Source organism: Protopterus annectens, chromosome 1.part1, assembly GCF_019279795.1.
Source record: "Protopterus annectens isolate FY-2018-M chromosome 1.part1, PAN1.0, whole genome shotgun sequence".
Classification (NCBI taxonomy): Eukaryota; Metazoa; Chordata; order Ceratodontiformes; family Protopteridae; genus Protopterus; species Protopterus annectens.
Genome location: NC_056726.1, coordinates 261,950,284 through 261,968,691, shown reverse-complemented (window position 1 = coordinate 261,968,691; position 18,408 = coordinate 261,950,284). Strand labels below are relative to the sequence as shown.

General features: G+C 42.2%; 1 protein-coding gene across 1 annotated transcript in view; it reads right to left on the bottom strand.

Annotated features, from left to right (window-relative positions):
• The window catches only part of MAN1A1 (mannosidase alpha class 1A member 1), an 884,250-nt gene that overhangs the window by 280,877 nt on the left and 584,965 nt on the right, over positions 1 to 18,408 (bottom strand). The window contains exon 9 of the mRNA XM_044074409.1: positions 11,760 to 11,799. Coding sequence (XP_043930344.1) covers positions 11,760 to 11,799 — 40 coding nt within the window. The remainder of the gene's footprint in view (positions 1 to 11,759; positions 11,800 to 18,408) is intronic.

Genomic DNA, 18,408 nt, shown 5'->3' with positions numbered 1-18,408 from the left:
AAATAACCTTTAAGGGTTGTCTAAATTACCTGCCATGAAAACCCTTGACATTTGTAATTCAAACACCTACAGCACATTCTCTGGGACATTCAGCAGCAATAAACCTTGTTATTATATACATTGCTACAAAATGATGTTCTCAATGGCAAATCACTGTTAGCTGGCTGTCAGAGTAAGAGGGCCTAAACTAATTTACATAAACAATCAACAATCCAGCACTAAGCTTCAGACTCATGAGAGCAAGAGGATTTCAACTAAATCAAAAGTCAGAACTTTGTATAGAGTCATTTTCACTAAGGTCCTATTTATGAAGCAAGATACAGTTACACATCAGATACCCTTCAGTTTCTTTCTGAATCGAAATACTTCAATGAAACCATAATGAAATAAGCTGCTGTTCTCCAAAATATAACACCAGTGAACCCTCAAGTGCCACAGAGATTTCCTTCAGCTTTTAAACACACTTTTGAAAACTGAGACACTATGGCTTGCAAGGAGCAATTTTTGTCTGAATATTTAATGATCTTAACTTGTGCAAAATGTATGCATTTTATTTTTCTAAAATTGGAAAAACATCGTATACAAAACTAACAGAACAAAAACACTGTCTATCAACAGCTACTTTGCAGCTCCTAAACAAATATTTGAACATTTTCCTGAAATCTGCTCTTCCACTCTGGTAAAACAATTTGATCTTGTAATTCTAAACAGTGGCTCGTTTGCTCTTTTTGCTACATGAGTATTCAAAATCCTTAAAAAACACAAAAGAACCTCACGGCAAGCAAGACTACAGAGCCAGTTCCAATACACACCAACAGGACAATAGGATAGTAGTACGGCAGCTTCCACCTGAGTAAATAACTCCACAGTTGTATAGGTAGATAAAAATGTAACATTTAGAAAAAACACACCAAAGGTTAAGCGCTTTCACCCAGATCCACCACGCTTCATCAGAAAAATTATCCCAACAATACAAGTTGCTTAAATACATCCACTAATAGAGTTCATATAATTAATCAACTTAATTAAGTCACACACAATTTAAAGGCACAAAATCCTAATCTACAAAACCTACAATACAAATATACAGTTCTATGTTTAGTTCAATAAGCTTAAAATTCATATTAAGTATATATAAAATATACCTCTGTGTGCATAATATATAGAATAAAATTTATATATATATATATATATATATATATATATATATATATATATATATATATATATATATATAGATATAGATATAGATACTGCGGTGGTGGTGCTGCAGTAGCGTTGTCGCCTCACAGTTAGACGTTGCCCGTTTGATTCTCAGAGCGTCTTCTGTGTGGCGACATGCGTGAATGGGCGTTCCTTCGTTGAAGGTTGTGCGTTAGGACTGGCAAGCCAGCACGTCAAAATCTACTGCCAATCATTAGCGGACCGGAGTTCCGCTGTGGCGACCCCTAACCGGGAAAAGCCAAAAGAAACATACATATATATATATATATATATATATATATATATATATATATATATATATTATATTTTAATATAAAATTGAAAATGTAAAAATGTAAAAATATATAGTGACTATACCTTATAGACACCTCTATTGACAAATGTTACTAAGCACACACTGTAAACTATCACAATTTGGCTGCTCTAAGCCTCAATACACTATTAATGCTTCTGTGTTCATTTAAACTCTGGGTCCTCCCAGAGTCCAGCTTGAGTTACTAGAAAAGCTCTTTGTATTTAAGGTTAGCCTCCCAGCACCCTTCCCTGGGGTCAACCTCTATTTGTTCAACCACAAAGAATTTCAGTTTCATATCTGTACATGTTCTACAATGTTTATATAGGGCATTTGATTCCTTTGCCCTGGAAATACCGTACATGTGTTTATATACTCTCTTTCTTAAAACCCTCTCAGTTTTGCCTATGTAAAAACTGTTACAGGTTTCACATATCACTAAACAGACCACTCCTTTGGTGTTACAATTTTAGGAGCCCTTAGAATCCACCCGATATTTTCTTGATGGTATATAAATTTCCTTCTTATTGGACATGTAACTACACTGCTTGCAATACCCACATCCACCAATGTCTTAGTCTTACTCAAATACTTTTCTTCTTCCTTAAATTCAAATAACTCCTTCAGGTTGGTGTCTCTTCTCCTAACAAAAAGAGGTTTATCTGGAAGGTAGCTTTGAGTATCCTCTGTGACCTTAAAAATAGCCCACTGTTTCTTCACTATCTCTTCAACCTGAACAGAGGTCATAGAGAAAGTGTGTATGAATGCACATTGATGTGTTTTTGTCAACATTCTTGACTTGTCCTTCAGTCATTCTACCCTGTCCCAAAAGTGGATAATACAACGTATCCCGGTCCCTAATAACATCCTTAGCCAAACTGTCTAAAAGGGCTCTAGGGTATCCTCTCAAGAAATAAATTGGTAAGGAACTCTACTTCATCTAAGAACCTCTCCCTGTCTGTTGTCATTCTAGAGGACCTGATGTACTATCCTTAAACTATCCCATTCTTTTCATAAAATGGGTGCCCACTTTTAAAATGAAGATAAGAGTTTGAAAAGGTGCTCTTTTTATACAATTTAGAAATAAAACACTGATTCCCAAAATCCTTGTAAATCGTAACATCCAGATAATCTATCTTAATCTCTGATAGGGAGTGGGTGAATTTTAAAAACCCAGATGTATTGTTAATGCAGACCAAGAACTCCTGTAGGGATTCTTCCAAACCTAACCAGAAGAGACAGATGTCATCAAGGAGTATAAAAGGAAATGTATTTGTTCCATTCTGTGTTAAAAACACATTTCCTCTCCCAATAATAAAGGACACAATTGGCATAAAGGGGGGCACAGGCCGCCCCCCCCTGACCACCCCTTTATTTTGCTTGTAAAAGTCTCCATTAATGTGTACAAAATTATTATTCAGAGTAGTGTCCATAAATTTCGGGATCAAATTAATCATTTTACTATTCAGATAACTGGCCTCTAAGAGCATATCACCAAACCATTCCAAGCCCTTATCATGTGGGATACTAGGAAATAGTTTCACCACATCAATAGTGACCAGGAAAACCTCATCATCAAACTTTTCGTAGGTAATGTTCTTCAGAAAATCCCAAGAATCCTTGGTAATATGAGTCAAAGAAAACACAAATTATTTCAATTGCTGGTCTACAAAAATGGCAAGGGGCTCAGTTAAAGAACCCCCTCATGCTACAGTAGGTCTAAATTTCAACTTATCTATTCCCTTATGTGTTTTGGGTATCCCAAAAATACCAGGAATTCTTGGGTTCTCCACATGTAAGTAGTTGTAAAGTTTTTCATTTATGGTACCCTGTAATAAATGGTCATAAAGGAAATAATTAATCTTGGAACAAGCAATGTTGATCTCATTTCTGGACACAACTGCATACTGTTCCTCATTATTCAAGATTTTGTACATATTTGTCTCATAGTCCATGGAATACATCAAAACCACCCCACCGCCCTTATCTGGTTTCATAACTCTGCAGTGGTTAATTCTAAGTTGATTTAGCAAATCCCATTCACTATCTTCCACATACTGTCATGTTCACTTTTCAAGTTTAAATTTCTTATATTTTTTTCCATCATTTCCTCAAAAATTCTTAGTGTAAGTTTAAGTGGGGGATTAAACATACTATTTCTGGAGAGTTCAGTTCTGTTTTATTCGTGCCCCTTGAATAACCATTTTAAATTCAGTTGCCTAACAAACAAGTTCAAGTCTATCAAGGTTTTAACTAAAAAACAGGTCTGGATGGGGCAAACTGAAAACCTTTTGTAAACCAATCAATGTGTCCATCTGTAATTACAATATCAGTAAAATTGAAAATGTTAAAATTACCATGTGTCCATGTCCTACCCACGTGGGTTGTATTGGCATCACTGTTAGCTTGTAGTAATACTAACTCGTGAATCTGCTGGGGTGTCACAACCTCACTAACATTGCTGAAGGAACAATACCTGAAGTTAAAAACTTCAATAGGTCCTTGATCTATCTGGAATTGTAATTCTAACTCCTCCCCCTGAATCTGCCCCCCCCCCCCCCCGAGTTTGATAGGAAAAATTGTATCCTGGGTCCCCTTGCTTCTGGGCTAACCTTTCGCTTCTCCTCAGGGGGGTAAGATCTAAAGGGTGGTCAGTATCATTGTTGCCATTACAGTTCAGTTCAACATCCCCCACATATTCAATGTTAACCAGTTCAGAATCATGTTTGCTCTGTGTATCCTTTAAGGGGAGAGGGTAAGCTGTACCTCCCCTGTACTCAGTTAAATCATGTTGTAACTTTTTAATTTTCCTGTTAAGGACCTTATCACAATACATGTCAATATCTCTAAACACACTGTCATATTTGTTCTTTTCAACTTCAAATAAACAATCTATAGTAATTTTGTTATGTAAAATATTCACATCTTTCAAAAGAACTTCCCTTTGCATTTCGTAATCTTTTATCATTAATGTAAGCATACCAATATCTGTGTTATTGAACAACTCACACAATCGGTTGTGCAACCAACTATCCACAATAACATTATTACGATAGTTAAATATTCACAGTCCTTTAGGCACCCTATTCACAGCCACACATTCATTCAAGTAATCAATTTCCATTTAAACATGTTTAAGGTCTAAAAATTTCTTTTTAAAAGTTTTCAACAATAAATATTTGAACATTTTCTTGAAATCTACTGATCCACTCAGGTAAAACAATTTGATCTTATAATTCTAAACAGTGGCTCATTTGCTCTTTTTGCTACATGAGTATTCAAAATCCTTGACTTCTTTGACTTCTCACTCAGCACCTCAGTTTAGAGAATTCTGAAGTTCTGTAACACTTCATTTCATATGAATTACTATCCCGAATCCATTGCGACTTAGTTTCTCATTGATCTCTTATTTCAGACTTTGCAAGGTTAAGTTAGTACATTGGATATGTCTTTTTTTTCTAATGATTGCAAGATTTGTATATGTTGTATATGCATATTATCTTTTGTGCACTACTGTACATTAATAAGTACAGTTTAGGCATGCTCATTTCCCTGGAATATCTGATGCAACTTTAACTATGAATCCTTAGCCAAACATTCGATCTCAGGACCAGTATTTTGGTCTGCCCCCAACTCCAGGACTACAGCAAGCTACGATTTGGAACTTTTCAGTTGTTAGATGAATGCTTTTGGGCATCGCTCAGTTACCTATGGTGGGTGGGGCACATTACAGAGTACGGTCATTTGAGACTGGGTGAAATTTATTACATTTTGCTGTAATAACCAGATTGCCTATTCTGGGTCTGTAAAGTTCACTTTAATATGAGATTTTTTTTGTTTGTTTTAATTTGGGATTACTGGTGTTTGTGGACTATTTCCTGGATCTGATGAAGCTTCTTATAAGAGCCAATACACTGACATTTACACTAGATTTGATCCCCGGGTACACTAGTTTCCAAGACAGACCGATATTTAGGTTATTTGCCTGGTTTCCCATGCCCAAAAGTTGTTGTGATATTGAGGCCAGCCACGAACAGATTCTACTTTTTTGATAAAATTATGACTTGGAGAATACAGAATGACTGCAGAAACACAACCATCTTGGCTGTACAAAACACACCACAGTTGCATACAGACACTTGGTTGGTAACATTAGCACTCACTTTAAACCTTGGGACTCACTGCATATATTGGGTAAAGGGTGTTGGTCTGGTGGATGTAAAAATTCCCTGGAAAGGAGATTTTTCTCCCCCTGACATTTGAAACCATGCTGAATCAGTCCCAGAACCCACTTGTCTGAAACAAATGGTTGCCAAAGCCAGAAATGGAGATCCAGAAGCTGTAAGGGATTGCCAGGTGGGTGGGGGCAGGGTCCCTTACTTAGTCATTTTGACTCGACTACCTTTGTTCTTGGGCGGGGGGGGGGTCCGCTTTCTTTTTGGAACCTCACTGCCATTAATCTTTAAATATTTGCTTACCAACATTTTGTGGAGAATGTTTTTTGTTTTATTTCTTGCTAAAACTGGATGAAGGAGCAGAAATTCTCCTGGAAAATTTAAAGGGGGTGGGCTGAAAACTCTGAGGGATTCTCTGAATTCGCTTACACCACCCACCACATGTTTTGATAACCATGGCAGCAAGGGATCCTGAGTAGTGAACTCAGAAACTGATGAAACTAAACCACACAAAGCAGATTTTCCCACAGGACAGAAATGCAGATAAAACATTCCTCACATTTTTACAGCTAATCAGAATAAACTAACACAGGAGCCTGACAATTCAAGGAGAAGGATTAGAATTAACAAAATGCTTGGCTAGGGTTGCCACCTTTCCATAGTGCCATTTCCAGACAAGCCCTAAACCATGCATAATCTAACCACATACATTCCCCCCTTTAGTAGTAACACCTAGGGTTGCCACCTTTCGTTGTAGAAAAGAAATGGACTTAGGCCACGCCCCTTATACCTCCTATAACCCCACCCATTTCTCTCCCACTTTCCACACATTGTGCGGCACCATCATCAACACATCAGAGGGGAATGCCCTCTTCGTCTATTTGTGATGCCTTTTTTCTGTGCTTTTTGTAAAAAAGCACAGTAAAGCTGCAGATTTAAAAAACTTCAATATTCTGTTTCTTTTTCTGAAACAGAATACTGGAGTTTGTACAGTGTTTTCCGGACTACCAGACAATTAGTTTGATTTCTGGATAGTCTGGAAAAAAAAAATAGATAGGTGCTAATGCTAGTAACACCTCGTTCGCTAACCACTCCCATCAGCACAAGTTTTGAATACCACATGCAGTTACTACATGCTAGAAATATACAATGGATCTGAAGATGCGAGGTAAACACCTTTGCCAGTAATTCATTTAAAGTACATTGTTAAGAGTACACTACACACAAAAAGTACAGTTTTGTACCTACCATAAATGTAGATGTTCGAAGATCCACATTGCTGCAGTCCTTACACTTGGGTAGTCCGCTGTCCACGGTCGGCCCGAATATCAAAGTATAAGGCTGACGTCGGTCAGGGCGCATTTAACTGACGTCAGGACGTCAGGGTACAAATGCGCATGACCGACGTCATATCCTCAGTCTTTTCTTGCCCCAGATGTCAGAAGACCTTAAAAATAAAGGTCAAAACCAAAAGACAGCAAACAAATAACCAACCACCCTTGCACTAACTATATGTACAATATATATACAATATACACAATATGTACAACCCAACCCACACAACCACCTCCAACTACAGAGGGAAGGAGGGAGGGTAATTGGACTGCAGCAATGTGGATCTTGAACATCTACATTTATGGTAGGTACAAAACTGTACTATGTTCTTCATCTCACATTGCTGCAGTCCTTACACTTGGGTAGAATCCCAAAGCAGAGGTAAGGGAGGATGGCTAACTACAAGGAAGCAGGAGCTGCCAAAATGCCCTGCAAAACCGCAGTGGCAAAACCAGCCCTGGACTTAGAGTAAAGTGGCAGGTGATAATGCCTAGAGAAAGTATGCACAGAACTCCAAGTAGCTGCCTCCAAAATATCCTTGGTTGCCACTCCCCTCAAAAACGCTGTTGAAGTGGCAGTAGCCCTAGTGGAATGAGGCCTAATCCCAGCTGGAACCTCCTTGCCATGATGGGAATAACAGAAAGCAATGCAAAACCCAATCCACTTAGAAATAGTTTGTTTTGACACAGGCTTGCCCTGAGAACTCAAAGCAAAAGAAACAAACAACTGCTGAGACTGCCTGAACCCTTTAGTTCTGTCCAAATAATAACGCAACTGCCTGTGTACATCCAAAGTGTGCAAAATCTTTTCCCCCTTATTTTGGGGATTTGCATAAAAAGTAGGCAAATGAATAGTCTGGTTTAAAGCCACACTAGAAACCACCTTAGGCATAAAGGAAGGATTAGTGCGTAATGATACCCTATCCTTATGGAAAATCAAGAAAGGCTCAACTGCCATAAGGGCCTGTAATTCAGAAACCCTTCTTGCAGAGGTAATGGCCAACAAAAAAGCAGTCTTCCATGATAAATATTTCAACTCAGCAGTAGCTGCAGGCTCAAAAGGTTGTAGAGTGAGTTTCTCCAACACAAAATTGAGATCCCAAGCAGGAGTAGGAGCTCTTCGTGGGGGTCTTATATTCTTTGCCCCTCTAAGAAATTGCTTGAACAAAGGATGAGAAAACAATGGCGGGTCGCAATCATAGTGAGCTGAAATTGCTGCAGCATGAACTTTAATAGAAGAGAAAGACAAACCTTTGTCTAGTAACTCAGTAAGATATTGAAGAGCCACACACAAATTAGGCTCAGAAACATCAAAATCTTTTGCTGCACTCCAAAATAAAAATCTCTTCCATTTATCAGCGTACACTTTCCTTGTACTAGGCCTTCTAGCTTCCAAAATAACATTCAAAACTTGCTGAGGAAGTGGAGGCCCATTATGGTTCAAAACAGAATATGCCAGGCTGTTAGGTGCAGAGAGTGAAGCTTGACATTGAGCAAATGGCTGTCCTCCTGTGACAACAGGTGTGGAATCAAGGCAAAGGCCATGGAGGCTTCCGTACTAGACTTCTTAGTAATGGGTACCAGTGCTGTCGAGGCCAATCTGGAGCTATTAAAATCATCCTTGGCTTGTCCTGTCTGACCTTCAGAAGTACCTTTGGGAGGAGAGGCAGAGGTGGAAAGGCATACACATGAAGATTGCTCCAATTGAAAGAAAGAGCATCCACTCTCCAAGCTGTGGGATGAAACCTTTTGTGCAAAACTTTGGCAGCTGATGGTTTAGTGGAGAAGCGAACAGATCTATGTCTGGAGTTCCCCATGACACTGTCAATTTCTGAAATACATGAGGATCCAATTTCCACTCGTGGGGATCCATAATTGCCTGCTCAACACATCTGCTAAGGAGTTCTGTGCTCCTGGCAGAAACCTTGCCTGAAGATTGAGCTGTAAACTGAGAGCAGTCTCCCACAAAATCATTGCTTGCCTGCATAGAGGATAAGAATCGTTCCCCTTGCTTGTTGATGTACCACATGACAGTTGTGTTGTCTGTTAGAATCAACACCTGTCCTGGAAGAAGGAATTCCTTGAAAGCTATTAATGCAAACTGGACTGCTAACATCTCCTTCATGTTGATATGCAGATGTTGTAGTCTGACAGGCCACTTGTCTTGTATCCACTTTCCATTTAGATGAGCTCCCCAAGCTTTGTCTGAGGCATCTGTCGTTAAAATCTGACTTGCCTCTGGCCGGGTCACAGAGAGTCCCTTGTTTAGGTGACATTCCTGAGCCCACCACAAAAATTCCTTCTGAATGCAAGGTATTATTTGAATGACAGTGTCCATATCCTGGCAGTGCTGTGTCCATACATTTTTGAGATACCATTGTAGCTTCCTCATATGCAGTTTGGCATTGGGAAGCACCAGAATACAAGATGCCATGAACCCTAAGGCTTGAAGGACTGTCCTTGCAGTTAGCCCGGACTGATGAGATAGTTGATGGAAGTAAAGGGATAGACTCTTTTGTTTGTCCGGGGTTAAAAAGGCCATCTGGGCTGCTGTATTCAGTCTCACACCCAGAAAGCACATGTCTTGAGAGGGTACTAGACTGGACTTTATTTCGTTCACAGAATACCCTAGGCATCTTAGCACTGCTATCACATATTCCAAATGATGAAGAAGCTCTTCCCTTCCTTGAGCCAGAATTAGGCAGTCGTCCAAATAAGGATAGATCTGTATTCCTTTTAGTCTGAAGAAAGCTATCACTGGAGCCAGAACTTTCGTGAACACTCTGGGCGCAGTAGATAAGCCAAAGGGCAATGCAGAGAACTGATAGTGAGAAGTCCCAGCTCGAAAACGCAGATACTTTCTGCAACTGAGTCTGATAGGAACATGAAGGTAAGCCTCCTTGAGATCCAAAGTTACCATCCAATGATCTTTGCCCAGCAGAGGTAAAAGCCGCTGCAACGTCAACATTTTGAACTTGGGAATGTCCAGATAAGTGTTGAGGATAGATAAGTCCAAAATTGGTCTCCACGTGTTCCCCTTCTTTGGTACTAGGAACAGGCGAGAATAAAATCCTAGGCCCACTTCTGGCAGAGGGACCGGCTGTATGGCCCCTAGTTGGAGCAACAGAGAAACCTGTGCGAGAGCCTCTATTCTTTGATGAGGAGGAATGTCTGGCATGCCTTTGAAAGGAGGCAAGGTATGGAAATAAAACCTGTAGCCGTGGTGTATGATATCCAATACCCATCTGTCCTGGGTAATTAAACTCCAATTCTCTTTGAAAAGTGCCAACCTTCCCCCCAAAGGTGCTGCCAGACGAGCAGGCTCTGGCAGCTGAAAAGGTAGGTCATTGGGTCTGCTTACGAAAGGACTGACCCCTGCCCTCACCCGAAGCCTGTGCAGGAGAACTCCCTGTTCTAGGCCTGAAAGAGCCCTGAGCTCTGCCCTACCACGTCTAGATCTACCCCTAGACTGGGAATCATAAGAAGGATACGTCCACCCCTTAGTAGGCCAATTTCTACTAAACTTTGGAGGCTGGACCTGCAAAAAATCTTTAAGAGTCTGCATAGACTTAGCCTTGTCTTCCATTTTCTTTAAGACTGTCTCAACAGGAGGACCAAACAACACGTCAGATTGTAAAGGAGCATCTAAAATCCTTGTTTTAACATGTTCAGACAAAGTCTGATCCCTCAGCCAGGCGTGCCTGCGAAGAACAGTCCCAGTGGCAGCCACCCTAGACGAGGCCTGTACAGCATCAAAACCACATTGCAAAGAATGCTTACCCACCTGTTCAGAAACATGTACTAAATCTTGCAACTCTTTACAATCAATACCTACTGCCAGAGCATCAACCTTAGACTTCAATTGTGAAAGGAGATAGTTCTGGTATTTCAACATGTGAAACTGGCAATTCAGAGCCCTCATACCAAGAGTGGAAGAAGTATAAACTTTCTTTCCCCATCTATCCAAGGCCCTAGCCTCCTTGTCTGTAGGAACCGGATTCTTAACAACAGAAGCCTTAACACCCTTAGGCCCCTGGCTAACAGTTTCTGGGTCTGCCCTAGGACTCTTAAAAAGATACTTATGAACTTCAGGCACCCTGTAATACCTATCCGGCTTAACAGGAGCAGGAGGCAAAGAATCAGGATTAAGAGAAGCCTCTGTAAAAACATCTTCCACTACATCCAAAACAGGAGGTATAGCCAAAGGCCTATGCTGGGGCAAAAACAGAAATTCCTAAGCCGTTTCCTGGAATCAGAGAAGTCCTGACCCTCCCACTTAAAATGCTCCCTCATGGAATGAAGAGTTTCTGAAAAAGAAAAATCCTCAGGAGGAGTAGCAGAAGGAGTAGAATCATCCACATCAGAATCAGAATAAGGAGAGTACTCCTGCAAGTCTTCAGCCAAAGACTCTGAAACATCTGAAGCTTGCTCAAAACCCCCAGCTCAGGCTCCACCCTAGGTCTCTTAGCAGGAGGGGCATAGAACCCCTAATCAAAGTAATCAAATCTTCTGCCATTTTAAGCATATGCTTCTTGGGCATAGTACCTGAAGAGCTAGGGGTAACACCAACTGAAGCTAAACCTGGCCTGCCCCTGGGAGAAGCCTTAGAAACAGAAGGAGAGGGCCTAGCCACCTTAGGAAGGGAGGGGAGTATAGTAACCTGAGAAGCCCCCTCAGCCTGACTTGCCTCCTGAGAGGCCACATCCTGCAATAATAAGGTCTCACTCTGGGAACACAAAGAAATCTCCGGTGGAGCCACCGGCTCCACCGACACCTCTAAAGAACCGGCGTCCGGTACAGACGGTTCTTCTAGCCTAGGCTTAACTGCCTTGTCCTTGCGCTTCTTCGAGGAAGCGGGCGCCGGAGCATCCGACGGCATTTTATAATTGCACCGCTTCCCAAAGACTAACCTTGCACAATCCAACCTTCTCTTTATAGTGCGTTTATTAAATCTAGCACAAGAGTGACAGCCAACAACGTCGTGCTCAGGCCCTAAGCAAGGAATACACAAAGTATGATAATCTCTATGCGGTATCTGTTTCCCACAAGAAACGCAATTATTAACTTTTCTGACATCCGGTAAATGACTGAGGCAAGAAAAAACTAAAATATTCCCCAACGGGGTACTTAGCCAACTTTGAACTCGGTCTGAAACTTCTAAAAAATCTCAGAACGCCAACCGGCACTTGCAATGCTGCTTCTGCATCGGACCATGCGGCAAAAAAGACTGAGGATATGACGTCGGTCATGCGCATTTGTACCCTGACGTCCTGACGTCAGTTAAATGCGCCCTGACCGACGTCAGCCTTATACTTTGATATTCGGGCCGACCGTGGACAGCGGACTACCCAAGTGTAAGGACTGCAGCAATGTGAGATGAAGAACATCAGTACATCCAAATGACACCATAACTACAGGATAAAAGGTAAACAAGAATAGGAAAACTGAATATAAATTCATGGTTACACTACCAATTTTATAGAAAAAGCAAAACAAATCATGGACTTCTGTTACAACTTTATATATAATGAACTTTTCCAGCAAGAGTGGGCCACTTGCTATGATCATTGCTTCTATCTGAAGCTACATTTTGCATTTAATCTGGCAAGCCAAGGTAATGGCTAGTTACCTTTTACAAATGTATAAAATTGTGAACCGATTAATATTTAACTTGACCTGCAACTTAGCCTTGACAAGAGATTCAAGCATTTGGTTTCTTGTATCAATCCATGCATTCCCCATAAGGGAAAAAAATGTCCATGAAGCTACTGCTGGAGGAATTAAAAGGGCTAACCGTACAAGTCTTTAAAGCATTTTGCACCCTGGAGCTTTACTAAAAATAAAGTCAGCCAGCGATCACTTACAGATGACACCATCATCTGTAACAGAGCTGGCAATGCAACAGTTAAAGTGCAGTAGTAAAGTAAAGTGCTTCAACGTCCACATACAATTTGAAAACATCTGGAACTGTGCAGATTTCTGACCAAGTTATGGGCTGTTGGACACTAAGGATAGTACAGTTGTGTACACTTACCATAAATGTAGATGTTCGAGTGCATTCACTGTTGCAGTCATCACACTTGGGTTATCTGCCTGCAGGTAGCCCTCAGCTGGCCCGAATACCACAGACTTAATATTTCTGCGTCAGATGCTGTCACTCCAGGACTGACGTCAGGGGGTATAAAAAGCCAGCCGACGCCATTACATCAGTTTTTCTTGTCCCAAAGGTCAGGAGCCCCCCAAACAGGGAGCTAAGTTATGGTGGGGAAAACACCACAGGGAAAAGTAAATACCAATGCCAATACCCCTGAAAGGGGTGAGTAATAGCCATAGAGAGGAGAGAGAGAGAAACCAGGGGGCTGGAGGGAGGGAAACCAGGACTGCAACAGTGAATACACTCGAACATCTACATTTATGGTAAGTGTACACAACTGTATTATGTTCTTCGTGTTTCACTGTTGCAGTCATCACACACGGGTGGATTCCCAAAGCTGAAGAAGGGTGGAGGCAGTCAAGAAGAGTTAGGGCTGGCTAGTATGCCTTACAGGACTGCTGTTGCAAAACCTGCCCTGGATTTGGAAAAGATAGGCAAGTGGTAATGCTTGGTGAAGGTGTGTACAGAACTCCAGGTAGCAGCTTCCAGGATGTCCCTGGTAGGGACTCCCCTGAAAAATGCAGTAACGGTAGAAGTTGCCCTAGTGGAATGTGTTCTGACCCCCTGAGGGGTTGGTTTCCAATGGTGCTTGTAGCAGAAATGGATGCAGTGTGCTATCCATTTGGAAACTGTTTGTTTTGAAATGGCCTTGCCCTCTGCCCCTGTTGCAAAGCTGAGTAGTATAACTGGTCAGATTTTCTGAAGGGCTTAGTCCTATCAAGGTAGAATCTGAGCTGTTTGTGCACGTCCAAGGAGTGCAGGATCCTTTCCCCTTTATTCTGAGGATTAGGGAAGAAAGTTGGCAAATGGATGGTTTAGAGCCACACTGGACATGACTTCAAGCATTAAGGAAGGGTTAGTCCTAAGGGAAACCCTGTCAGCATGGAAAATAATGAAGGGTTCCACAGCCATAAGTGCTTGTATCTCAGACACTCTTCTTGCTGAAGTGATGGCCAGAAACAAGGCTGTTTTCCAAGAGAGGAATTTTAACTTTGCTGACACTGTTAGTTCAAAGGTGGAAAGCGTTAACTTTTCCAGTACAAAGTTAAGGTCCCAAGCAGGGGTGGGTGCTCTCCTAGGCAGCCTTAAGTTGTTTGCCCCTCTCAGGAACTGTTTGATAAGAGGGTGTGAGAAGAGAGGTGGCTCTGTGTTGTAATGAGCCAAAATGGCTGAGGCATGTATCTTAATGGAGGAGAAGGACAGGCCTCTGTGGAGTAGATCTGCTAAGTAATCCAGGATTAGAGGCAGGGAGGGCAGAGTTGTGTCCTCTCCTTTAGACTGAATCCAGGAGCAGTACCTTTTCCACTTATCAGCATAGGATTTTCTTGTACTGGGTCTTCTGGCTTCAAGAATGATGTCCAGTACCCGTTTGCTTAGGGTTGCTGGGGGAGAATTCAAGGAATAAGCCAGGCTGCAAGATTCAGGGTTTGCAGTTGCGGGTGCAAAATCTGTACCTCCTGCAGAGAGAGCAGGGTTGGGTTCTGTTGTAGGTGGCACTGGTGACAGGCTGCGCAGGAGTGGGTATTAGTGCTGGCGTGGCCAGTCCGGGGCAATCAGTCCTTGGTCTGTCCTGTCTTATCCTGAGTAATACTGTTGACAGAAGGGGCAAAGGGGGAAAGACATAGATTGAGAGATATACCCACTGAAAAGAAAGGGCATCCACTTTCCAGGCCCTGCTGTGAGGGTTCCTGGTGCAGAATTTGCTGAGCTGGTGGTTGTAGGGGGGAAGCAAAGAGATCCACATCTGGGGTCCCCCCATTTCTGAAACAGAAGGTTGAAGATGCTGGGCTCCAATTGCCACTCATGTGGGTCTAGGAGATTTCTGCTTAAGCAGTCTGCCAGTGAGTTTTGTTTGCCTGGCAGGAATTGAGCTTGCAGATGGATTTGCATGTCCAAGGCCGTGTTCCACAAGGCCATGGCTAACCTGCAGAGTGGGTTCCCCCCTGTTTGTTGATGTACCACATAATTGTGGTGTTGTCTGTTTTTATTAGAAGTTGTCCTGGAAAGAGTAGGGATCTGAAAGCTGTCCGGGCATTCTGCACAGCTAGCATCTCTTATTGGATGATGTGCAGATGAATTTGACTTGGGCTACACAAGTTCCGTGATATGTTCCATGGCCTTGCAGATCAAGCTCATCAGACTGATGGGGCGGTAGTTCCCCAGCTCCAAGGTGGATCCCCCCTTGTGGGGTGGGATAACTGTAGCTGTGCGCCACTCAGTGGGCACAAAGCCTGAGGTGAGACTATGATTAAACATAACACTTAGGTGAGGTGCCAGTTCATTTTGTAGTTCATGTAGTACACAGCCCAGGATGTCACCTGATCCCATGGATGCTGTATTGTTAGCTTTGGAGAGTGCGTTTTTTTAACCTGTGTGGCTGTTATTACTGGAATTTGGCAATCTTCCAGTATTGAGAAGGGCCGTTTAGGGGGTGAGAGGGGGGTGAAGTTGGCACTGAATTGATCTGCCAGGATATTGGCAATATCCTTGGGATCAGCATATTTAATGCCATTCTGTTGTAGCTCAGAGCAGGTCTGAGCATTGCCATTTAGACTCTTGTCATAATTATAGAATGCCTTGTGGTAGTCTTTGGAATCTTTGGCAATTTTATTTTCGTAACTAGCTTTGGATGATTTTATGAGGGATCTCAGCTTCTTACTGAGGCTGGTAAGGGAGTTTTTTGCATCCTGGGATTTTCCTCTTTTCTGCAACAGTTTCTTCCTTTTGTTGTAAAGTTTTTTTATGGCAGGGGACCACCAGACTAGTTTTCTTTTTTTGGAGGCGAGCATCTTGGTTCTATTTGGGATGGCACGATTCATGCATGAGTGGATGTACTTGTATAGTGCCTTAGTGTAGGATTTCAATTCCCGTCTGCATGGATGTCATGAAGTTTGTCACTTCTGACTTGAGTTGCATGAAGTTGGCCTTGGAGAAGTTATTTATGGAGGTTTCCTTACTGGGGGTGGGGTGGGTGTTAAGGGTGATTAGCTTATGGTCAGACCTGTGGTCCTGAATGCATTTGCCATCCATGTGTGCTCCCCAGGCATAGTCTGATGCATCTGTGGTTAGGGTCTGGGTGGCATGGAGGTGAGTAAAGGGAAGTCCCTTGTTGTGGTTGCATGCTTCTGCCCACCAAAGGAACTCTGTCCTTAGACAGGGTATGATAAGAATGACTGTTTCCAGGTCCTAAGAATGATGGTACCAAAGACTTTTTAAGTACTATTGAAGTTTCCTCATATGCAGTCTTGCATATGGAATTAGCAGTATACATGAGGCCATGAACCCTAGGGCCTGCAGTATTTTTCTTGCAGATTGCTGGGTTCTGGTGGCCATTTGTTTGAAGCAGGCTGTCAGATGGACTTGTTTTTCTGAAGTGAGGAATGCCATCTGGGATGCTGTGTCCAAGCTTGCTCCCAGGAATACAATCTTTTGACTGGGTACCAGTTTTGATTTCTTTTCATTGATGGTGTACCCCAAGGAAGCAAGAAGGTTTTTCACAAATGTCAGGAGCTGCAACAGAAATTCCTGATTGTCCACCTGAATAAGGCAGTCGTCCAAGTACGGGTAAATTTGGATATTTCTCTGCCTGCAGTAAGCAGTGGCTGGAGCCAGGCATTTTGTGAATACTCTGGGCGCAGTGGATAAGCCAAAGGCAAGTGCAGAGAACTGATAATGTAAAGATCTGGCCCTGAAACATAGATACTTCTTGCATGACTCCCTTATAGGGATGTGCAGATAGGCTTCTTTTAAGTCTAAGGTCACTAACCAGGCATCCTTGGCTAGCATAGGCAGAAGCTGTTGCAGGGTAAGTATTTTGAATTTTGATACCACCAGGAAGGTGTTGAGAATTGAAAGATCCAGGATTGGGCATCAAGAGCCCTCTTTTCTGGGTACCAGGAAATGTCTGGAATAAAATCCTTGACCTATCTATTCTACTGGAACTGGCTGAATAGCTCTGATGGAGAACAGGGAAAGAACTTCACTTTGAGCCTCTGCCCACTGGTTTGGAGGAAGGTCTGGGAACCCTCTTGGGGTTGGCAGTGAGTGGAAGTAAAATTTGTACCCCTGGGATACAATGCATTGGTCATGTATGATGGACATCCAATTTTTTGCATGAAGGGCAAGTTTTCCTCCTAGGAGCACCAGCAATTGGGCAGGGATGGGGAGTGGAGTAGAGAAGTAATTGTGATTTTTTTCCGTAAGGAGGTGGCTTAGCACTCCCTGATTTAGGGGTGGGGGCACTCCATTGCTTAGATCTATGCATACCCTGAGATTGTAGTCTGGGTGGTCTGTTTCCCCTAGGTCTGGCTTGAGATGGCCTGGAGGGGGCTGGAAAGGACCATTGTTTGGAAGGGCAATGTCTACTGAATCTAGGGGGTTGGACTTGTAAGAATTCTTTAACAGTCTGCATAGACTTAGCTTTTTCTTCCATCTTTTTAAGATCCTTTTCTGCTTTGGTGCCAAACAAGCTGTCCTTGTTCAAAGGAGCGACTAGTAACTTTGATTTGACATGGCCTGGCAAAGTCTGCTCCTTGAGCCAAGCATGTTTTCTCAGTACAGAACCAGTGACTTTTGCCCAGCAAGATGCTTCTAGGGCGTTAAAGCCACACTGCAAAGTATGCTTGCTGACTTGGCTTGCGGAGTGCATAAGATCCTGCAATTCTTTACTTTCTGCACAGTTTGTAAAGGTAGCAACTTTTTGTTTAATAAGTTCCATAATATGTTGCTGGTACTTCAGCATGTGAAACTGACAATTCAATGCCCTAATAGCAAGAGTTGCAGAAGTACATACTTTCTTACCCCATCTGTCCAATGTTCTGGAATCCCTGTCCGAAGGGGTGGGATTCTTGGCTGTAGTTGCCTTGATACTTTTAGGCACTTGGGAAATGATCTCTGGATCCACAGTAGGATTCTTAAAAACAAATTTGTGAGTGTTGGGTACTCTGTAGTACCTGTCTGGTTTCTTAGAGGCAGGAGGTAAAGTATCAAGAGTAAGACTGGATTCCATAAAAACATCATCAACTTACAGGACAGGGGGTATTGCTAAAGGCCTGTGCTGTGGCAAATCTAGGAAATCTTTGAGTCTCTTTTTGGACTGAGGATAGTCTGGGCATTTCCAGTGGAAATGCTCTCAAAGTATGTAACGTTTCACCAAAGAAAAATCCTCTGGAAGGGACGCAGAGGGAATGGATTCCGCTGCATCTGAATCCTCATAAGCAGATAAGGGCA